General features: G+C 56.9%; 1 protein-coding gene and 2 pseudogenes across 1 annotated transcript; all 3 read left to right on the forward strand.

The window, feature by feature from the left end:
- Nucleotides 25-8387, forward strand: PLOD3 (procollagen-lysine,2-oxoglutarate 5-dioxygenase 3). Its single transcript, XM_018040824.1, has 19 exons — nt 25-942; nt 1532-1623; nt 1797-1933; nt 2016-2179; nt 2310-2422; nt 2584-2647; nt 3205-3302; nt 3532-3633; nt 3838-3963; nt 4170-4291; nt 4515-4619; nt 4737-4862; nt 5174-5315; nt 5405-5518; nt 5706-5774; nt 6290-6394; nt 6910-7056; nt 7472-7597; nt 7942-8387. Exons 1-19 carry the CDS (start codon nt 795-797, stop codon nt 8095-8097), a joined length of 2256 nt encoding a protein of 751 aa, XP_017896313.1. The 5' UTR covers nt 25-794; the 3' UTR covers nt 8098-8387.
- Nucleotides 11242-17153, forward strand: LOC102186267 (annotated as a pseudogene).
- On the forward strand, nt 17192-22014 carry LOC102186550 (annotated as a pseudogene).

The raw sequence follows: 23478 nt of genomic DNA on the forward strand, positions 1-23478 counted from the left end.
TTCCGCCATATTTTTTACGGGCAAAACTACTTCCGGCCTCGGTGCAGCTGTGTTATTTCGGAACCCCCGAAATGGGTCATTTTAAAGAAACGGTGCCAGCGATCTTTCAAGAAACGTCATTTTCCTTTGGCCCTTCCGAACGTAGAATCATCACAGAGGCAGCCCCTGGAGCCCCTCCCCCGGGCCGTGGAGATGATGGGCCAGAGTAGCGAAAGAAAATGGGCAGGCTTAAGTGGGAAGTCCCAGAGGATCCTCTGCCAAAACCTCAACCCCCAGCCCTCCTGAGACTGCAGCCTCCTTGGGCTCCTCCGTCCCTGCCGCCGTCCCCTTTCGGCGCGGCCCCACTGCCTAGCTCTCCCGGTCTTCCGCCCGGCTGCTCCAGGCTGGGCTGTGGCAAAGACCCGCCTCCGGGTCCTCCTGGACCCTCAAGGGGTCACTTCCCCTCTCCGCGTTTCAGTTTCCTCAAGTGTTAGGCTGGCAGGGGGCCGGGCTGGCTCTGAAAGAACCTCGGCTCGGGATCGCCAGCCGCACTCCCTGCCCTTCCCCCGCCTCCGGGCCGGGCGCCCCCTCCGCTCTTACAGCTCTGCCGGCGGCCTGGGACAATCCTCGCCTTGTCTAGGGCTCCGGCATCTGGAGTTTTCTGTAACCTCCGGCTACGCCTTTTTTTTTTTTTTTTCACCCCCAGGGCGGAGCCCCAACCGGGCTCCTCCTAGCTGCTGGCCGTACAGTAGCCCCGGTCCTTTTTCTAGAGCCCCTCTCCCGAGTTGGGATCCAAGGCAGACAGCCAGAGCCGGATGCGGGCCTGTGTGCAGCTCGGCCCGCTCTCCGCCATGGCCTCGGGCCCGGGACTCCGGCCCCTGCTACTACTGCTGCTACTGCTGTCGCCTTCTCCTGCCGCCTCGGCCTCAGATCGACCCCGGGGCAGCGATCCCGTCAACCCAGGTGAGAACCCCAGGAGGGACGACCGGCGCTGGGCTGACGTGTCTGCGGGCTTGGGCCGGGGAGGGGGATCTAGGCTGGCCTCTCCCTCGGTCAGCGGGCTCCCTAGGGCTGAATCACACGATGCCTCGCCCAGAACTGGGGTGTCCAGCTACCCCTCCGCTCCACTTCGCGCACTGACCGCGAATTTCTGAGTGTTACTAGCATTCCGCTCTCACTGGGGTTGACGTTTCCCTGGGTTAGAATAATTTAAGAAGGGATAAGGGAAAAGAGGGTATGCTTCCCTGGTGACTCAGACGGTGAAGAATCCGCCTGCAGTGGGGGAGACCTGGGTTCGATCTCTGGGTCGGGAAGATCCCCTGGAGAAGGGAATGGCAACACACTCCAGTATTCTGGCCTGGAGAATTCCATGGACAGGGGAGCCTGGTGGGCTACAGTCTATGGGGCCGCGAAGAGCCAGACACCACTGAGCGACTAACACACACACAGGGTCAGGAGCAGTGTTGGGTGGGGGGAGTGGGGAGAGGGGAGGTGGTCGGTGATCTGAGTACATGGGGCAGCAAGCTGGGTTCTGAGTCCCGTCTGGTGACAGAAAAGCTGCTGGTGATCACCGTGGCCACAGCGGAGACAGAGGGATACCGGCGTTTCCTGCAGTCAGCGGAGTTTTTCAACTACACTGTGCGGGTGAGGAGAGGAACACCCTCCTGGGCCCCTCGAAGGGGTCGGGGTGGCGTCTAGCCCCCCACCCAGAGTGGGCCAAGGGCTGGATGCCTGGGACCCTCCGGTGAGCCTGGTAAGGGCGATGAGCCCACCTGGCCACCGGAGACCCTCCCTGGCATTCTGGGTCTTCTCCACAGACCCTGGGCCTGGGAGAGGAGTGGCGAGGTGGTGATGTCGCCAGAACGGTCGGTGGAGGACAGAAGGTCAGGTGGCTCAAGAAGGAAATGGAGAAATACGCAGAGAGGGAAGATATGGTCATCATGTTTGTGGACAGGTAAAGGGGAGGGGGCGGACAGAGGGGAGGGGATAGGGAGATTCCTAGTGGCCTCCTCCTCATCGTCCCCTGCCTCCCTCAGCTATGACGTGGTTCTGGCTGGCGGCCCCTCGGAGCTGCTGAAGAAGTTCGTCCAGAGTGGCAGCCGCCTGCTCTTCTCCGCAGAGAGCTTCTGCTGGCCTGAGTGGGGCTTAGCAGAGCAGTACCCTGAGGTGGGCACAGGGAAGCGCTTCCTCAACTCTGGTGGTGAGTGGCAGAGGGTCCAGCAGTGGTGGGGAATGGAGTGTCCCAGGTGCTTGAGGGCGGGCGAGGGAGTGGGGACTGGCCCTGGGACACTGGGGAGTCTGGGAGTCAGCGCATCCTCTCCCCCTGCCAGGATTCATCGGCTTCGCCCCCACCATCCACCAAATCGTCCGCCAGTGGAAGTACAAAGATGACGATGACGATCAGCTCTTCTACACTCGGCTCTACCTGGACCCAGGACTGAGGGTAGGGAGAGGCCGAGGAGGGCCCCCATCCCCGCAGCTCTGGGGGGTGGCAGGCCCTAAGGAAAGGAGTCGAGAGGCTTTCAGAAAGACACAGAGAGGAAAGAGTGGGAAGAGATGTCTCAGCCCCTCTTTAATTCACTGCCCCTACCTCATCCCATCCAGGAGAAACTCGGCCTTAGTCTGGATCATAAATCGCGGATCTTTCAGAACCTCAACGGGGCTTTAGGTGAGGAGACAGCAATGAGAAAAGGGACGATGAGAGAGGCTGTTAGGGGTCCTGAATGTGGGCGGGGCTCCGGGTAGATCAGGAGTGAACTTCAGCTCACCTCTGTGTTAACTTCCGCAAAAGTCCGAATGGCCCACAGAGTAAGGTGCACTCTGCTACCAGGAATAGCAGCAGCCCCTGTTGTACACGTCCATTGCTATGTGCCAGGCTCTGGGTCAGGGTTTTCCTTCTTGAATTTCATTGAACATAACAATCCTATGAAAGGCGGTCTGTGATTACCCACTGGTTACATATGGGGAAACCACCTCCCTGCGGAGCCAGAGACTTCCCTGGGGGGCACAGGTAGTAAATGATGGGGCTCCCCAGGTGGCAGCAGCCTGGCCAGTGCCCTCAGAGAGAGACGTTATCCCATCCCTGCCCCATGGACCATGGTCCTTCATCCTCTAGAACACCTGGGTACCTCCCCCCACCACCACCACCTCCACTGTATTTAGAAGCACCTGCTGATTGACAGTTTCTAGAGTAAGGGAGTCTAAAGCCTGGACTTTCTTCCCCAGATGAGGTGGTTTTAAAGTTTGGTCGGAATCGAGTGCGTATCCGGAATGTGGCCTACGACACGCTTCCTGTTGTAGTCCATGGGAACGGTCCCACGAAGGTGCTCCAATCGCTTCTCCCCTCAGCCCAGCCCCTGCCCCAGTCAGTCCTGATCCCACAGCCCCCCAGTTTTCTCCAGCCCTTCCGAGCCGTGAGACCTCCCCGGCCCCAGAAGCGCAGGAGCTGGAAGAGGTTCTCTGTGCCCACGCTCCCCCTGCCCTTCTCCGGTCCCTGCTCCCACCTCCCTTACCCCTGGCCCCACCTCAGCCTCTCACCGCCTCTCCCAACAGCTCCAGCTGAATTACCTGGGAAACTACGTCCCCAACGGCTGGACTCCTGAAGGAGGCTGTGGCTTCTGTAACCAGGACCGGAGGCCACTCCCGGGGGGGCAGGTGAGGAGGGGGTGCCAGGGTGGGTGGGAGAGTGCTCTGAAGCAGAGGGTACCAGGAGGGTGCTGGGCAGTAGGGGTGGAGGCAAAGCCCCTGGAGATCCCCCCACCCCCCCACCCTCCACTAAACTTGGCAGGGTGCGGAGGACAAACTGGGTAGGGGAGCTGGGCTTTCCTCTGAGACCTGTCACATTGTCAAATCTTCCAGCCTCCCCCCCGGGTACTTCTGGCTGTGTTTGTGGAACAACCTACCCCATTCCTGCCCCGCTTCCTCCAGCGGCTGCTGCTCCTGGACTACCCCCCCGACAGGGTCACGCTCTTCCTGCACAACAACGTGAGACACCCTGACTGCCAGCCTCTCCCTCCCAAGGGACCTCCCCACCCCTGCTGCCCAGATCAGACTTCTCCCCACAGCCCAGACTCCTTCCTGTAGCCTTTCCTCCTGTAGGAAGTGTTCCTCCTGCCCCGTCCTGTCCCTTAGATGCCACCTTTCCACCCTCTCGGCGTCCCCGCTCCAATCTCTTCTCCCCGCACCTCCAGGAGGTGTACCACGAGCCCCACATCGATGACTCCTGGCCCCAGCTCCAGGACCACTTCTCTGCTGTGAAGCTGGTGGGGCCCGAGGAAGCCCTGACCCCAGGAGAGGCCAGGGACATGGCCATGTGAGTGAGCCTCGGGCGGGGCGCCTGCACCGTTCCCACCCTTCCCCTGCTCCCCACGGTCTTTTTTTCCTCCCTCCTGTCTTCCAGCTGGTCAGCTTCCTTCTATTCCCTTTTCCTCTCCTCTCCTCCGTGGGTTGCGGGTCAGGGGAGTTCCACCCCCTACCCAGCCCCCGCCACCCCCCACCTGCTCCTGTTCATCTGTGTTTTGGTCTGTCCCCTCCAGGGACATCTGCCGGCAGGACCCCAAGTGTGAATTCTACTTCAGTCTGGACGCTGACACCGTCATCACCAACCCGCAGACCCTGCGCATCCTCATTGAAGCAAACAGGTCTCTCTCACCGGGCTTGGCCAGAAGGCCCCCAGATTAGTCCCCAGGGAACCCCTCACCTCCCGCTCTGGCCATGGGGCTTGCCTCCTCCCTGCCCTCACCTGCGCTTGTCCACAGGAAGGTCATAGCGCCTATGCTGTCTCGCCATGGGAAGCTGTGGTCTAACTTCTGGGGGGCCCTGAGCCCCGACGAGTACTACGCGCGCTCGGAGGACTACGTGGAGCTGGTGCAGAGGAAGCGAGTGTGAGTCTTGCAGCCTCCCCCAACCCAGGAGCCCTCCCAGACCCCTCCATCCTGCCCCAAAGGCCCGAACGCGGGGGCCCCGTGTGGCCACCACGAAGGCGTGCTGGGTTGTGGGGTAGCTAAGGACTGATGGTGGAGCCTGGTGTGAGAGGGTTGTGACCAGCAGGGCTTCCCTGGGGAAGCAAGAGGGACCTCACAGCTCTCAGCTGCCGAGGGAAGGGGCTCCAGGGGTGAACTGGGCAGGACGGTGGGGGGGCAGGGGGCCGCCCGCAGGGGGCACCCACCTAGCTGACCCCTGTGTGGGCCTCCAGGGGCGTGTGGAACGTGCCCTACATATCCCAGGCCTACGTGATCCGCGGGGAGACCCTGAGGACGGAGCTACCCCAGCGGGAGGTGTTCTCAGGCAGCGACACCGACCCAGACATGGCCTTCTGTAAGAGCCTGCGGGACAAGGTGAGGGGGCCTGGGGCTCCTGGTGGGGGCGCTGGGGGGCAGCACGCTGGCTCCCCATCACCCTCCTTACACCCTCTGCCCACTGCCAGGGCATCTTCCTCCACCTCAGCAATCAGCATGAATTTGGCCGCCTCCTGGCCACCTCCCGGTATGACACGGACCACCTGCACCCTGACCTCTGGCAGATCTTCGACAACCCCCTGGTGAGTCGGCGGCCCCTGGCTCAGATGGTGCGGGCCTTCGCTGAAGGGGAATGCCACGCCCCGGCCCCATCACACGCACATGCGCACTGGGCAGGGTCGCCTGCCGCCTGGGCAGGGGTCCTCCCGGGTGGGAGCAAGCGGTGTGAAGAGGACAGAGGTCAAGGTGCACCCCCCCACTCTCCCCTAGGACTGGAAGGAGCAGTATATTCACGAGAACTACAGTCGGGCCCTGGAAGGGGAGGGGCTCGTGGAACAGGTGAGCCCGCTCAGGACCTCGGCCCAAGGGGATGGCCGCTGCCCCTGGGGCCCACCACCTGGATGAGGGGTTCTCCCAGGGTCCTTGCCCAGGTGCCTGTGGGTGTTCTGCTCAGGCAAGACAAAGGCAAGGGCTGAGTTGATAGGCATGCAGCCCTCAGCCCAGCATTCACGCCAGTGGTCCTCCCTTGTCCGTTGGGTGTGTTGGTATATGGGTGAAATGACATTTTTTAAAACGAGGTTGAAAACCGCTGTCCCAGAACCCAGGGCTCCAGCAACCGTGCTGTCTGTGCCGAGTTCTGAGCACTGCTCTCACCTTCTCTGGCCGCGTCGGTCCCCTTCCTGACTCCCCCGACTAGCCCATCCCCACGCTCAGCTGCCCGTCCCTCCACATTCTCTCCTGGCCTGGCTTACCTTTCTGCTCCCTGCTTTCTGTCTCCTCCCACTGGCTGCCTGTCCTCTCCCAGAGCATCACCCAGCCCTGTTTTCTTCTTCCCCTGCCCCGTCCTGACTCAGCCCTGCCCAGACGTGTACTGGTTCCCTCTCCTGTCTGAGCAAATGTGCGATGAGCTGGTGGAGGAAATGGAACACTTCGGCCAGTGGTCAGGAGGCCGGCATGAGGTGAGGGGCCTGGACCGTGGAGGAGGGGGCCCCCAGGAGGAGGGAGGGGGCATTTCCCTGATTGAGGGAAAATGGAATCTGGAGAGTGGGAACAGAGAGGGGGTCCCCGAGCAGGAAAAGGCAGACAGGGGGCACCTCTGTATTCTTTCATTCCACCGTGCATTCAAGAAATACTCCCTGGGCAGGTCCTTAGACACCAGCCCCTGACCTGGACGTGCAGGTGGAGCTCTGCCCTCCACAGCCCCACCTGCCGTCAGTAGCAGCAGGGAGCTAGCTTCTGAAGTCTGTGATGGACAGCCTGGGTGCTGCGGGAGTCACAGGTGGGAAACTTGACCCAGATGCGGGGGGACCGAGGGCTTCACAGAAGAGGTGACATCTTCGCTGAGACTTAGAGGAAGGAGGTGTGAGTCAGCTAAGATGTGGTGGAGACTTCCAGAAGGAGGGAGCGCAGACTTCAAGGCCTGGGAGCAAGAGGAGGAGAGGTTGGCACCACTGCGTCAGCTCTGTACCCACAGGACTCTAGGCTGGCGGGAGGCTACGAGAACGTGCCCACTGTGGACATCCACATGAAACAGGTGGGCTACGAGGACCAGTGGCTACAGCTCCTGAGGACGTACGTGGGGCCCATGACTGAGAGCCTGTTCCCCGGCTACCACACCAAGGTGGGCCACTGCACGCCACCCCTGCTCCTTCCTCCGCCTTCCCACACCTGTGCTGGCTGGACGGCTCCACACAATGCCTTTTGGCCTGCGAAACATTTGAATCGGCCCCATAGAGTGAGATCCGGGCTCCCCTGGTGGCTCAGATGGTAAAGAAGCCGCTTGTGATGCAGGAGACCTGGGTGGATCCCTGGGTCGGGAAGATCCCCTGGAGGCGGGCACGGCAGCCCACTCCAGTGTTCTTGTCTGGAGAATCCCATGGACAGAGGAGCCTGGCAGGCTGCAGTCCATGGGGTCGCAAAGAGTCAAACACACAGAGTGAGACCTTGCAGGAGGGCAGCTCTTGGGGAGCAGCCCACGGGGAGCAGTGAGAACCCTCCCGGCCATCCCCCCAGCCTCTCCTCCCCTGTGCCCGCAGACCCGGGCGGTGATGAACTTCGTGGTCCGCTACCGACCGGATGAGCAGCCCTCTCTGCGGCCGCATCACGACTCATCCACCTTCACCCTCAATGTCGCCCTCAACCACAAGGGCCTGGATTATGAGGTGAGTCCCTACCCTCCACTCAGGGTTCCCCCGGGCCCCTCCACACACACAGACACACACGCACACCCCTCCCCCAGGCCCTGTGTCCAGCCCCCTCACAGGCACGGTCACCTCCCTGCCCCTTGTCTGCCCTCGTCACGTCTCCCAGTGACCTCTGGGGTCATATCCTGGACCCCTTCTGGGCTGGCTACCCCCTGTGTCCTGTGTCCCTCATCTGCCAATGCTCACCCCTCTTGTCCCCTCCCTCCCTGATGCCCAGTTTGGCCTCTCTCGCCTCGGGGCAGCTCACCACCCAGTCCCCACGTCCGTGCACTCTCCAGCCCCTTCCCCTCTCGTCTCTCCAGGGAGGTGGATGCCGCTTCCTGCGCTACGACTGTGTGATCTCGTCCCCCAGGAAGGGCTGGGGGCTCCTGCATCCGGGCCGTCTCACCCACTACCATGAGGGACTGCCCACCACTCGGGGCACCCGCTACATCATGGTGTCCTTTGTCGACCCCTGACACTCAGCCATTCTGCCCAGCCTTCCGTGCCATCGTGCCTTCCCGCGCCCTGCCTCCTGGGGCGGGGTGGGTGTGGACTCCTCGCCTCCTGGGTATATGGGGTCTGTGTGCCTGGGACTGAATGTGTCGCCTCGCTGCCCACCACACGGCCCTCAGGAAGCTCAGGGAGCCCCCTGTCCTGTTCCCTGGTCCCCAAGGGCTCATGGGGACAGGACCTCTGGGGGTTCGCTACATGATAAATTATTGTTTCTCAGTCTCCCTCTCAATAAAGGAGAGTTTGTAATTCTTGAGCCCATTTATTGTTTCATTACCTGTGGACCCCTTGTCCATCCCACCACCCAGGGCAGAGGGGACACCGAGGGTGACCCCAAAGGAGAACTGAAAAGGAGAAATGACAGAAACGTGATATTAGAGCAGAGTGGGAATCTAGAAGCTTCCTTGTCATTCCAGAGCTCGGGAGGGGTGTGTTGGAGGCCAGACCCAGAGAAGGACTTCCCCTGTCAGGATGAGATGAGAGGCCCCCACTCCCGCACAGCCCCCAAACTGTCGTCCCCTATTCTCTCCTCACCTGATGGCATCTTCTCCCATGCAGAAAGGATGAGAGAGGCACAGCCCTGAGCTAGGGTCCAGGGATAGTGCTGGGACACGCATTGTAGGAGGGAAGACAGGGTGGAAAGTTATTGAGAGCGCTTGGACCTCAGCTTTTAGTCACATGGAATCAGGAGAGGGGAATCCGGAGGGTGAACCCAAGAAAGCTTCCTGGAAGAAGAGGAAGGGAAGCAGCCTTGAAAAAAAAAAGACCTCCTACAGCTGGTTTTGCCTCTAGTCTCAAGGGGACCATCAAAAGCTTGCAGAGACCCCTGGAGGTACCCTGAGGACAGCAGAGCAGGCCCCTTTAGCCTGGTCCTCCCCAGCCTTGCACCAGCTGCCTTCCTGTGTTGATCTCCCAATGTTCCCTGGCAGACGCCTTTTAAAAATCAAGCACCTGTCCTAGGACATTTCCAGCTTCTAACAGTCCACTTGCATCCACAGCTAAATTGTCCTTCCTTCCTCCTACCCAGATTCCCAGGAAAACTTCATGCATGAAACCATCCTTCCATCCTTCCTGGACCCCTGGGTGGGTCACCTTCCCACGTGGACTGAGCATCTCTCTGGCTAGACTCTAAAGTTCATCTCACCCAGGCCCCCGCCACCCTCATCACTTGCCCTGTGATGCGAGTGGGCTGAGCAGGGATAGGAGGAAATATCCCTCTTAACAGAAGGTCCCTGGTCAGTGAAGCTGCATAGGTGTGAGGCCAAGGACAGGGGCAGAAAGGGTGTGTCAGCCTAAGCCTATCCTGTCTCCACCCTTCATTCACAGAGCGTCTCCCATGCGCTGGGCACCCATCGTGACGGCTGCAGTGATGAGCACAATTTTTCTGTTGCTCATGGTGTGCGGGAGACTTTGATCAGAAAATTGCCATGATGGGAGACTTGCCTGGTGGTCCAGTGGTTAAGACTTTGCCTTCCAATGCAATGGGTGTGGCTTTGATCCGGGACTGGGGAGCTAGGATCCCAGGTGCCTTATGGTCAAAAAAGCAGGATGTAAACAATAAAAGCAACATTGTAACAAATTCAGTAAGGACTATAAAAATGGTCCACATTACAAATCATGGTGATGGAGAGAAAGTATTCTGTGCCAGGAGAGAATGTGATGCGTGACAGAGGCTTCTGACAGTTGCGTGTCAGACTTCCGTAAAAGAAGTGACATTTAACGTGGCTCAGGACTTCCCTGGTGGTCCAGTAGTTAAGAATCCACCTTACAATGCAGGGGATGCTGGTTTGATCCCTGGTCGGAGAACTAAGATCCCACATGCCACAGAGAAACTAAGCCCGTGCAGCTCAACCCCTGGCTCCTCTGGACGGGGAACTCTTGTGCCAGAACTATAGAGTCTGTGTGCTGGAATGAAAGGTCCTGCTTAACACAGCCAAATGAATAAATTAAAAGATAAAGAAGTGACATTCAAAAAAAAAAAAGATGTCCTACCAGGGGGGAGGGTCAAGATGTAGGGGTGGGGAAATCAGCATCATCATAAAATACTGAGTTTAAGATGGGCTCAAGGATGTTTGTCCAAGATGGGAAATAGCGCCAACAAGTTGTAAGAACTAGAAACGAGAAGTGACCTTTAGGGACTTCCTTGGCCAGTCAGTGGCTACGACTCCCTCTCCCCAGTGCAGGGGGTCAGGGTTCAATCCCTGGTTGGGGACCTAAGATCTCACAGGCTGCACTGTGTGGCCAAAAATTTTTTAAAAAGAAAAGTAATCTTTAAAAATTGTATCAAAATGTTTTAAAAAGATTTTTAAAGTGACATTCTAGGAATTCCTTGTAGGTCCAGTGGTTAGGACTGCCCTCTTATGGCCAAGGGCCCAGATTCAATCCCTGGTCACAAGGCAAGGCACAGACAAAAAAATAAATTAATTAATTTAAAAAGGTGTCAGTCCCTGACCTGGGAAAAGTGGTTGCTCCGCAGCCTCTAGCCATGTTGAACAGGGCCATAGTCACAGTGAGGACTGGCCCGGCCCGCATGGATGGAGTGCTCACAGCCCAGGGGGCTCGCACTTGCAGGGGCTCCCCAACCCTTAGCATTTCCCATAAAACCCTTCCCTCCAGAGGTCTCCCCACAGAGGCCTAAGTTGCTCCTCAGGGAGTAAATCCTCCTGCAGGTCCTCTAACCAACAGGGGCCAGGCCTGGGTGACAAATGGGGACTCCTGCTGTGGAGGGTACACACACACATGGCAACTTCCACTGGCCCAGGACGCTGCCAGTGTGCTCATCACAGGGAGCCAGTCCTGACCTCCCCAAAGTCCAAACACCTTCCTCACCGCCAGACTCCAAGCCATGTCCCTGGTCGCCCCTTTCGGCCCTGTTGATCCCAACCCTGTGAACCCAAAGAGCTGGTTAACCCTCCCTTTCCAGAGCTCATGAGGGTCCACTGTGCAGGTCAGCAGAGGGAGCAGAAAAGAGGGCAGAGCCCAGGTCAGGGGTCAGAGCCAGGGGTTGGGCCAGAAGACAGAAAGCTTCAGAGCCACAGTGGCCCCTGTGTGACTCCCCTCTACAGAAGGCCAGCCGCCTCCACTGGCCTCCAGGTGAGTGCCCTCCTGCGATGGATCTTCTCCGTTTTGGAGCTTGGTGAGTCCCTGAAGCCCTAAGGACCCCTGGGTCTGGCTCTCTGCTTCCCGATGCCAAGGTGGGAGGGAAGCGAGGCTGGGATCTCTTGCCAGGGCTGGGGGGGTTCCTTCAAGAGATGAGAAAGATGTAGGTTGGACAGATGGACGGGAAATGATGGAACAGGGAAGGGGGTAAAGGGGGGTAGCTGGGACTTAAACCTCTGGAGTCAGAGTCCTCACACCCCTTCCCATCACCTCCAGCCCAGGAGTGCATGACTGCCTTATTCCTTGTACTCCTGAGCCAGACTTGGATCCTAGAATTCACTACCTGGATGGGCTCTATGGAGACAGAAATACACCTTGGGCAGGAGGCCGCGGCTGTGCCTGGGTCCCCAACTGGGCCATCTGGAGACATTTCTGGGACCACCTCCCCATCTCGCTGAGGCACTGTGGAGCTCTGTGCTGGGTGGGAGCTGGGCTTCAGGGTAGACCCTGGTCCCAGGGTAGACCTCTGGGGCCGTCACCCCCAAAGTCCAAACTTAGAAGCCCCAAACTGGTGTGCACCCTGTGTCCCCAGCTGGAGGCACCACAGTGTTGGGTCCCTCCTACAACTACCTCTTGGTGGAACCTTCAGCACACAGACCAACGGCTTCTCCCGCCTCGTCCCTGGCCTCGAGCCCCACCTGCTCCAGCTGCCCCATCCCGGCCATCTTCCTGTCTTCCGGGACTACATCCTGTGTGCGGGTGAGCAGGGGAGCCCTGGGTCTCAGGACCTCCAGTCCCTGCTGTCACCTCCTCCCTGCCCTCCTTAGCCTCTGGGGGCGCCTGGTCCCAGCTGCATCTCCCAGTGCCTTCCTCCCTCTTTTCAGGAGGACTCAGATGTCAGTCTTCAGGCCTCTAACTGCACTGAGAGGTGAAGGTCCATGTTTGGGACCTGAAATTCTGGCAGCCAGCCTTGTCCCCAGGCTGGTCCTTGACACTTGGGCCGACCGTGAACTCTGTCCCAGTTGATCCTGGGGGCCGGGAAGAGGAGTTGCAGCAGCCACCTCTCTGGCCTCTCTCCGCCCAAGCTGGGTCCCCAACCCCAGTGCAGCGAGCCCCGAGGCTCACCCCTGCGCTGGTGGATGGCTGAGTGTGGCCTGTCTGCAGCGGCTCTCCCAGCTTTCCAAGCGCACAGGACACGCTATGGCGTCCCCAGCCACAGGCACCTCCTCCTCAGCTAGGCAGCCCCCAGCCCGCAGTGGTTCTGTTGTAGGAAAGGGGACCCCGTCCAGGGCCCGAAACTGGGCTCTTGTCTAACACTCAGAAATGAATTGTCCGAGGAGACACATCCGCTGACAAAGCAAGAGATTTTATTGGGAAAGGGCACCCGGGTGGAGAGCAGGAGGGGAAGGGAACCCAGGAGAACAGCTCTGCCACATGGCTTACAGTCTCGGGTTTTATGGTGATGGGATTAGTTTCTGGGTTGTCCTTAGCCAATCATTCTGACTCAGAGCCCTTCCTGGTGGTGTACACCTTATTCAGCCAAGATGGATGCCAGAGAGAAGATTTTCTGGGACGTGGTCAGACATGTGGTGTCTCCTTTTGACCTTTCCTGAACTCTTCCGGTTGGTGGTAGCTAATTAGTTCCGTGTTCCTTAGCAGGACCTCCTGTCATAAAACAACTGATGCAAATAGTTACTATGGTGCCTGGCCAGGGTGGGCGGTTTCAGTCAGTGCGCTTCCCCTAACAGTTCCCTCGGGTGGATGTCATGGGGACTGAAATTAAAGGTGGAAACCACCTGTGCTGTTTGTGCTTGGCTGGAATATCGACACGCCTGGCTGCACCTCCCAGTGGCCTAGACACTGTCGAAGACTTACAGACACACCAGGATCCGCTGGCCACACTAGAGGTCACAGAGTCCCTAAAGCACCTGGGGGTGGGCCTTGGTGTCACGCCCCCAACTCCTCCCGCTGACTCCAGTGTGCTCTGGGAAGTGAAGGTTCGTTTTGGGGGCCTGAAATCCTGGCTGCCCTATCACAACAATACCAGCCCTGGACTCTGTCCTGATTGACCTGCTGTGCTGGTGGGTTTGATGCTGAGAAAGATTGAGGGCAGGAAGAGAAGGGGATGACAGAGGATGAGATGGTTGGATGGCATCACTGACTGGATGGACAGGACGAGTCTGAGCAAGCTCCGGGAGCTGGTGATGGACAGGGAAGCCTGATGTGCTGCAGTTCATGGGGTCACAAAGAGTCGGACACGACTCAGCAGCCGAACTGAACTGGCTGGTGGGTTTGTGCGCAGCATGGATATCCGCGTGCCTGGCTGCGCCCCACAGTGGCCTAGACACTCCCGGAGACCTGCAAACAGAAATGGGGCGAGAGCCCAGGATCTGCTAGCCATTCTGGAGATCACATGGTCTCGGCTGAGACCCAGTCTGTGGGCTCTCTGGCTTCTTCTGTGACCCCTCCCCCACAAGATTCCTAATGCACCTGGAGGGGAACCTGGGTGTCAGGCCCTAACCCACCGCTCAGCCCCGCCCAGCAGTCACACAAACCCACCCACTGGAGAAGTTTCAAGATCAGTTGTCAGGAGCCTGGAGACCTGTGAAGCTCCAGATTCAAAGGTCTCCACTTGCACAGTCTCCTGTGAGCAATCGGAAGGCCCCAGGGACTTAGCCACTCAGACTGGAAAGGTTACCCGAGCTCCTATCAAAGCCTCCATCCTTTGTCCCCCTGGTCCAGGAGCCCTGCTGGCAGAAGGGCAGCACCTGAAAGTCTCCACCGCCCTGATGCCTTCCTGCAGCCAGAAAACCCTGTAGAAACAGTGGCTGGAAGTACTGAGCACCTGCCAATACATGCTCACTTTCCTCTTCATGGGTGAGCAGAGCAGTGCCCAGGGTACACTAGGGAAAAGGGGAGCCTAAGAATGGGGAGGGGAAGGAGAACCCCACCTGCGTGGAGGCCCAAGACAAAGGGAGGGGGAGAGGTCCAGCTGGGAGATGGGCGGCGTTCTCACTGGTGAGAGTGGAGGGGAGAAGTCATTGTGGTTTTAAAAGCTAATTGATTTTTCTTTCTCATTTGTACCCAGGCCCTTTCTTTTCCTTTCTTGCCTCCTTCCTCCTCTTTACCTCCCTCTGGTGGCTCTCTGTTCTCTACTCCGTATGGTTATTCCTGGACCGGGACACACACCGCCAAGGTGAGCGCTTAAACAAGGGTTCGGGGAGAAGAGGTGATAAAGGGTGTCTCCAGGAATTCCTCCACCCCGCCCTTATCGCTCTGCCCCAGACGGAAGGCTTTTTGAGTGGATGAGGAACCGGACTGTTTGGAAACAATTAAGGGATTATTTTCACATTAAGGTAACAGGTCACCCTCCACCTTCTGCTGCTTCTCTGTCCCTTATCTGCCCCTCCCCAGGCTGAGTCTGAGCCCTGGCTGCCTAAGTTCAGGCAACAGGTCAGGCAATGGGATGGTGATCCAGAGGGCAGCCCTTGTGCCCTTGACACCCTAGAAGGACCTTGAACTCTCACGTCTGTTGGTGGGAAGGGAGGTCTTTTCAGCTGGTATCTTGCCTCCTCTGCTTTCTTCCCCTCATTCTGCCCACCCCCCTCCCACAGTTGGTGAAAACGGCAGAGCTGCCCCCAGACCACAATTAGCTGCTGGTCACTCACCCACATGTGCTTTGGACACTTCTGTAACTTCGCGACTGAGAGCGCGGGCTTCTCCCAGCAGTTCCCCAGGCTTCAGCCCTAGACCACCGGGCTGAACGACCTCTTCTACCTTCCAGTCTATCGAGACTACTTTTTGTCATATGGTAAGTCTTGTCCCTGGTGGCTCAGACGGTAAAGCATCTGCCTATGATGTGGGAGACCTGGGTTCAATCCCTTGGTCTGGAAGATCTCCTGGAGAAGGAAATGGCAACCCACTCCAGTATTCTTGCCTGGAAAATCCCATGGACAGAGGAACCCGGTGGGCTACAGTCCATGGGGTCGCAAGAGTCAGACACGACTGACCGACTTCACTTTTCTTTCAAGTCTTGACCTGAGGCAGAAGAGGGGTCCCCCCACTCCTGCCAGAGTGGCCCCCCACCCGCCACCCAGCCCCGGGACCTGACTTGAACATTGGCCAGGCTTACAGTGGGGGTCAGTGACTGGTCTGGGAGCGAGCGTTCCACATCCTTGCTGGGAGAGGTGCTGTGGGGCACACGGACAGAGGCACGGGGATACGGAGTTTGGAAGGAAAGAGGTGGAGAGCTCATACTTCCTGTGCTAAAGCGCAGGGTAAGGGATTAGGGAGCCAAGTAGCGGGTACTGACTGTCCCTGCACCCCCTCTTATCCACAGGAGCATGTTCTGTGAACCACCAGAGCCTGGATTTTACTCTGTCCACTCCCAGCTCGGCCAGTCTGTGGTCATCGTGATTGGCAGAGCCCACGAGGCCCTGCATGGCATCCCAGGGGAGCCTCACTCTCCGGAATCGTAAAGGCTTCGTCCGCCTGGCACTGAGGCACAGGTGAGTGGGGGCCCAGCCAGGGCTGCCTTCAAAGGTCAGAACCTCACAATGTCTCTGGGGATCTGCACTCTATCCCTACACACCGGTCCCCCTGAGGTGGGCTGTGTGTCCCCAGAGCCTCCACCATGACCACCTCTAGGCAGACCTTGGGTGTTTCCTCTGTGCCTAGCCCTGGTGCCCCTTCCCCAGGCTTCCTCCCACACAGAGAGACAGGATTACAGTACAAACTGCTGGACCTTGGGACTCAGACACCCTGGATTCACAATCTTTTACGACACCGTCTCACAGACAAGAACTTGCACACTTCTTTTTTTTTTTTTAATCCATCTATTATTTATGTGTTCATTTTGGTGCGCTGGGTCTTCACTGCTGTGTGGGCTTTCTCCAGTTACAGTGACTGGGGTCTAGTCTCCAGCTGTGGTACACGGGCATCTCTGTGGTGGCTTTCCCTTGTTGCAGATCACAGGCCCTAGGCGCACCGGCTCAGTTGAGTACACTGACTTCATGCCCTACCAGATGTGGGACCTTCGGGGACCAGTGATCAAACCCATCCCCTGCATTGGCAGGTGGATTTTTAACCGCTGGACAACCAGGGAGGGCCCCACGCTTCTTTACTTGTGATACAGGGTTAACACCCACCTTTCCACCATATGGTGGTTGGTAACTGTGTGGAAAAATGTATAGAGGACGGCCCAGTACACACTCGTTTCTCAAGAAACATAAGTCCCTTCTCCCAGAGAGTTCTTTGTAGCCACTGTCATTTGCTTCAAATGGTCTTGGGAAGTGGTATCTTGTGGGGGAGAATGTGGGGGCACTCCTAGAGCCCCTGATCTGACCAGCCGTCTTCTCTCTTGCACCCCCCCCCCCCAACCAAGAGCCTCCCTGGTGCCCGTGTACTCCTTTGCGAAGAATGACATCTTCAGAGTTAAGGCTTTTGCCCCAGACTCCTGGGAGCATCTGTTCCAGATCACCTTCAAGAAGCTCGTGGGCATTTCTCCCTGCATCTTCTGGGGCCGCGGTCTCTTCTCAAACAAGTCCTGGGGCCTGATGCCCTTGGCCAGACCCGTCACCACTGTGGGTGAGCGCCCGTGTCTAGGGGAGAGGGCCAATGAGACCTGCATAGGCATCCGAGGCCCCTCCCCCGACCTGTGTCCCCCTGTCCCTGCAGTGGGCCGCCCCATCCCGGTGCCCCAGTGCCCGCAGCCCACCGAGGAGCAGGTGGACCACTATCACACGCTGTACATGAAGGCTCTGGAGCAACTGTTTGAGGAGCACAAGGAGAGCTGCGGCCTCCCGGCTTCTACTCGCCTCACCTTCATCTAGCCTGGCCTCACCCCTCCCCACCTCACACTCTGCCCCGCCCCCGATCCCAGTGCCCCCCATCGACTGCCATGCTACTGTCCAATAAGAGCCAATAAAAGCTAAAGTTCTCCCACACTACCATTTCCTAGAAATGGATGTCAGCCGAGCTCAGACTCCCGCTTCGGGTGTAACCAGTTCCACGTATATTCCAGCCCATCCTAGTGGGTATGGACTTGCTGCCTTAGACTGAGTATCACGACCTTGAATTCTCCTCCCAGAGAGACTTAATTCTGCTGCATGAGCCTGCATATGTCTCTTCCCTTGGCTGGGTCACTTCTCCCACTATAAATACAGGCAAGTGCTTAGCTAAGAGCTATAGGGTTTCAGGATGGAGTTGAGGAGGGGAGCTCCCCAGAGGGCTAGGGCTAGGCTTGAATGGTGGACTTAGGATTTAGGTAGGTGAAGGCAATAGGGTAGATGGTGAAATACCATGAACAAAAGCTGATAAGAGTCTAGGTACCTGACAGTAGGGAGTGTTGAAACTATCCCCAGTGATAGAAAAGATAGTTTTAAGTACATAGCTCACTTGTGCCTCTCTTCCCATCCTTCATGTTCCCTGGGGGCTGGGAGACCAGATGAAGCAGGGATTTGTTTTACCACGCAATCCCACCGCAAGCCCAGCATTAGACCCACATGAACTCATTCACGCAAATGAGAGAGAACTCTTGTGAAGATAAAATTACTCAGATTGAAGGACTTACAACAGAGATTGGCAAAATAAGAGCCAATGATTATTGCCATCATCACCGTCACCACCATCATCATCACACGCATGGCATCTACCCAATGAGATGGTTAGCTGAAACAGGCTGAGGGCCCTTATGTGGTCACAGCATACTTTGACTTCTGGCTGTCCTGTCTCCTGAACGGCTTTGTGTCTTTATCCAGGATGTGAAGAGAATAACTTGTTGGAAAATGTAACTGAATGCAACTCTGTCTTCTGCTGTCTTAGAAAATTTTTTCAGTGGAAGAATTTTCTCTCGTCCTTGGATTAAAATCTTGGCAGTCCTGTAACTTACCTAGGTCCTTCTCAGGTGATAAGTTCTATAGTCATTTTTTCACCCACCATAGCTTCATTTCCAGCTTGGAGGTCCTGACTAGCTGGTATCTCTCTCTCTCTCCTTTTTTTTTTTTAATTGGCAAAATATGAGTGTCTCAAAGGAACCAGCAGAGTCTACGAAGCCTTTATTTGAGTAGGGTTTGATTATAGATTTCATGTGAGCTCAGGCTTCTTTGCTTAATGGATATTGGTATTTCTTATTTGTGTGTTTTTTGCCAAAGCTTACTGATCCTGAAACTATGTAACTCAGATTAGGACTTGAACCCATTCAGCCGGGACCCAAACCCAGCCAAAACCCACGGTCTTCCAACTGAGATCACATACCTGGTGTCAGCACTTAATGAAGCTCAGATTCTTGATGTCTCATCGCAGAAATAATTCAAGGAGAGACAAGTGCGATAGGCGAGAACCGAATTTAAAGAGAAACACACCCCACAGACAGAGATGGGCCATGTCAGAAGGAGAGAGGGGCTCCACTCACTTAAAGTTGGTACCTAGAAATGTTTAGTCAGTGTATCGGTCAACACATTGATCTTCATCTGAGGAAAGGAATTTCCCATCTCCAGCAAGGGCGAGCTAGGTGCAAGCAGGGGGCCATTGCTTGGCCAGAAGAGTCAGCTGGGGGAAGATGGAATAGAAAGGGGAGGAGGGATATGTTGTCTCCCCCTCCCTCACCAGCTGCTGGTCACAGCCCTGTGAACCCAAGTAGTGGTTAACCCACCCTTGCCAGGGCTTATGATGGTCCATTGTGCAGGTCAATAGAGGGGGCAGAAATGAGGGCAGAACCCAGGTCGGGGGTCAGGGCCAGGGGTTTGGGCCATAAGACAGAAAGCTTCAAAGCCATAGTGGCCCGTGTGTGACTCCTCTCTACAGAAGGCCAGGTTCCACCAATCACCTCTGCCTGGGGCCTCCAGGAGTGTGCCCTCCTGCAATGGATCTCCTAAACTCTGGGGCTGAGGGAGTCCCTAAAGTTCTGAGCACCCCTGGGTCTGGCTCTCTGCTTCCCCATACCAGTTGGGAGGGAGGTGGGGCTGGGATCTCTGGGGCAGGGTCCTTCAAGAGGTGAGAAAGATGTAGATTGGACAGATGGGCCAGAAGTCATGGAACAGAGCCGGGGGGGGGTGTAAAGGGGGAACCTGGGACTTAAACCTCCAGAGTCAGAGTACCCCCTCAACACACACACACCACACCCCCCCAGCCCAGGTGTGTCTGGCTATCTTTGTTCCTTGTACTTCTGAGCTGGGCCTGGATCATAGTGGTCCACTACCTGGATGGGCTCTATGGAGATAGAAACATACCTTGGGCAGGAGACCACAGCTTTGCCTGGGTCCCCAGCTCGGCCATCTGGAGACATTTCTGGGACCACCTCCCCGTCTCGCTGAGGCACTGTGGAGCTCTATGCTGAGTGGGAGCTGGGCTTCAGGATAGACCCTAGGGACCATCACCCCCAAAGTCCAAACATAGCACCCCCACCCCCCTGGTGTGCACCCTCCATCCCCAGCTGGTGGACACCACAGAGTTGGGTCCCTCCCACAACTACCTCTTTGTGGAGCTTTCACCCTCTTGGGGTCCTGGTCCTCGGGGTCTTCAGCACCTTCAACACAGAGACCAGCGGCTTCTCCCACCTCTTCCCTGGCCTCCAGCCCCACCTGCTCAGCCTGCCCTGTCGCCTCCATCTTCCTGTCTTCCAGGACTACACCCTGTGTGCTGGTGAGCAGGGGAGCCCTGGGTCTCAGGACCTGCGGTCACCTCCTCCCCTCTGGGCGCACCTGGTCCAGCTCCACTCTCCCAGTGGCCTCTTTTCTGGAAGACTCAGGCATCAGGTCTTCCTGCCTCTGCTCTGCTTCATCAGGTTTGGTGTTGCCTGACAAGGCCAGTGGGGTCACAAAGAGTCAGACATGACCGAGCGACTGAACTGAACTGATAAGGCCAGTGCGTGCTGTCTCTTGTCCAGGCCTGGTGGCCACCCTGGCTGTGAGTTAGCCCCTAGAAGCGCTGGATGGTAATCCACAGGGGACCCAGTGTGCACTTGACTCCACTACAGGGCCTTGAACCCTGAAGTCTGTTGGTGTGGAGGGAGGACTTTTCGCCTGGTATCCCGCCATCTCTGCTTTCTTCCCCTCACCCTGCCCCCTGGACCCCACAGCTGGTGAAAACCCCTCCACGGGAACTACTTGCTGCTTGCCTACCCTCATGGGATCACCAGCGTCGGAATCTTCTGTAACTTCGGCACTGAGAGCACAGGAATCTCCCAGCAGTCCCTGGGCTTCAGTTCTTGGGAACCTCGCTTAACGGCATCTTCTACATCCCATTCTGCGGAGACTGTGTTAGGTCTTATGATGAGTCTAGAGATGAGGGGGAGGAGGTGACCCCACCTGACGCCTGCCAGAGTGGCCCCCACCCAGCACCCAGCCCAGGGACCTGACTTGAACATTGGCCAGGCTCACAGTGGGCATCAGTGGATGGTTTTGGGGTAAGTGTCCTGCATCCTTGCTGGGAGAGGCGCTGTAGCACACACTGACAGGGGGACAGGATAGGGAGTCTGGAAAGGGATGGTTATTTCATGTTTCCTGTGCAAAAGCACAGGCGTGACAGACTAGGGATCCAAGGAGGGTGCACTGACTGTTTCTGCACTCCCTCTTGTCCACAGGACTATGTTCTTCAAACCACCAGAGTCAGGATTTTATCCTGTCCCAGTCCCAGCTGGGCCAGGCTCTGTTCATTCTGGTTGGGGGAGCCCACGAGGCCCTGTATGACATCCCAGGGGAGCACTTCCTCACTCTCCTTACCAAAATCGTAAAAGTTTTGTCCTCCTGGCAGTGAGGCACGGGTGAATGGCTGGGTGAATGGCTGTCCAGCTGGGACTCCTCTCAATGGTCGAAACTTCACTGTGTCTAGAGATCTACACTTTATCCCTACACACCTGCCCCCTGGACTGGACTGTGTGTCCCCAGAGCTTACACCATGACCACCTCTAGAGGGCGCTCTGGGCAGCCCGTCAGTGTGTGCTCTGCGCTCAGCCCTGAGCCCCTTCCCCAGGCTTCCTCCCACAGAGAGAGACAAGATCCCAGTGCGAATCGCTGGACAGTGGGGCTCAGACTCCCTCAGCTCACATTATTTTATGATACCCTCTCACAGGCAAGAGATTGCATGATCCTTTGTGTGAAAAAGGATAAATACCCATCTTGCCACCATGCTGTAGTTGAGACTGTATGAGAAGATGTATATAAGAAGGTAGAGTATACATGAATCTTAAGAAATGTAAGTCCCTTCTTCTAGATATTTCTTTGGAGCACCATCATTGGCTTCAGATGGCCTTGGGAAGTGGGAACCTGTGGGGGAGGAATGTGGGGACCCTCCGAGAGCCGCTGATCTGACCAGCCCTCTTCTCTTGTCTCCCCACCTTCCCAGTGCCCCTCTGGTGCCTGTGTACTCCTTTGGGGAGAATGACATCTTCAGAGTTAAGGCTTCTGCCCCAGACTCCTGGCAGCGTCTCTTCCAGGTCACCATAAAGAAGCTCGTGGACATTTCTCCTTGCATCTTCTGGGGCCGTGGTCTCATCTCAGCCAGGTCCTGGGCCTGGTGCCCTTCGCCAGAGCCATCACCACTGTGGGTAAGTGCCCAGCTCGAAGGGAGAGGGCCGATATCAGCTGTGTGCAGCCAAGGTCCCTCTCCTGACCTGTGCCCCCTGTCCCTGCAGTGGGCTGCCCCATCCCGTTGCCCCAGTGCCCTCAGCCCACCGAGGAACAGGTGGACTACTATCACGTGCTCTACATGAAGGCTGTGGAGCAACTGTTGGAGGAGCACAGAAGAGCTGCAGCCTCCAGGCTTCCACTTGCCTCACCTTCATCTAGCCCTGGCCTCACCCATCCCCACCTCCTGGCCCTCCCAGCCCCTGATCCCAGTACCCAAGCCCCCCACCAGCTGCCATGCTACTGTGCCAATAAGAGCCAGTTCTCTCACCACTGCTTCGTAGAGTCTCTCTGGGCGTGAGCCTGCCCACGTGGGTTCCATCTCCACCTGATCGAGACAGACTCGCTGCCAGAGACTGACAGCAGGGCCCTGAATTCTGCCCCCAGAAACTGAATTCTGCTCTCTCGGCTTCCACCTAATCTCTTCCCTTGGCTGGGCCTTTCTCCCTCTAAATAAGGGCATCTGCTTAGCTAAGAGTTATAGGGCCTAGAATGGTATTGGGGAAGGTAGATCCCTGAAGAACTATTCTCTGAAGTGTGGACAGGATTAGGTGGGTGCAGACAATAGGGTAGGTGGTGAAATACTGTCAACAAAAGCTGACATGGATCAAGAGTACCTCTCGGAAGGGAGAGTTGGAATGAGCCTTCGTGATAGGAAAGAAAGAGTTAAGTACACAGCTTCCTTTTGCCTCTGCTCCCATCCTTCCTGTTCCCTCGGGGCCGGGAGCTCACGTGATGCAGGGGTTTATCTTACCATATGAAGCCCTACTGCAAGCCCAGCATTAGGTCCACCTGACCTCATTCACTCAGTGAGAAGGGACTCTTGGCAAAACTAACTTATTAGGATCAAAAACTTTCAAAGAGTTTGGCAAAAGAAGAGCCAATGAATTTATCACTGTCATGTCCGTCACCACCACCATCATCATCACAGGCGTGGCCCCAGTGCAATATCGTGAGGGACTTTACGTGATCCAGTGGATGGGAACCGGCCTGCCAGTGCTGGGGACGCAGATGGGGCCCCTGGTCCGAGAGGATCCCACGGAGCAGCTAAGGATGCCAAGGACCAACTAAGCCCAAAGGCCACAGAGACCGAATCTCTGTGGGGACCAGGAGCCGCAGCCCCTGAGCTTGGAAGCCACAACTACTGAAGCCGTGAGCCTAGGGCCTGTATTCTGAAAGTAGAGAAGGCTCCACAATGAGAAGTCCATGCACAGCAAGGCAGAGTAGCCCCATTCGCTGCAACCAGAGAAAGGCCTTGCACACCCACAAAGACCCAGCACAGCCAATGATAAACACATAATTTGAAATATTTGCAATACTTTTTAAATTTTATTTTCTTCTATTTTATTTTTAGCTGCATTGGTCTTGCTTTTACATGCCGGGCTTTCTCTAGTTGCCCAAAGCCAGGGCTACTCTCTACTGGCGGTGCACGTGCGTCTCGGGCCCTGGCTTCCGTGTTGCTGAGAACAGACTCTAGAATGCTCAGGTTTCAGTAGTTGTGGCTCCAGCTAAGTAGTTGTAGCACGTAGACTTAGTTGCCTCATGGCATGTGGAATCTTCCCTGACCAGGGATCGAACCCATACCTCCTGCCTTCCCAAGAAGATTCTTAAGTGCTGGACCACCAG

The sequence above is a fragment of the Capra hircus genome, chromosome 25, assembly GCF_001704415.2.
Source record: "Capra hircus breed San Clemente chromosome 25, ASM170441v1, whole genome shotgun sequence".
Classification (NCBI taxonomy): Eukaryota; Metazoa; Chordata; class Mammalia; order Artiodactyla; family Bovidae; genus Capra; species Capra hircus.

What these genes read in the sequence shown, in the direction of transcription:
- PLOD3 (XM_018040824.1), top strand. Translation starts at nt 795, where the DNA reads ATGCGGGCCTGTGTGCAGCTCGGCCCGCTCTCCGCCATGGCCTCGGGC. An exon ending in CGCTCTTCCTGCACAACAAC is followed by an intron (nt 3,964 to 4,169) that starts GTGAGACACCCT and finishes CCGCACCTCCAG; the next exon opens with GAGGTGTACCACGAGCCCCA. An exon ending in ATCCTCATTGAAGCAAACAG is followed by an intron (nt 4,620 to 4,736) that starts GTCTCTCTCACC and finishes GCTTGTCCACAG; the next exon opens with GAAGGTCATAGCGCCTATGC.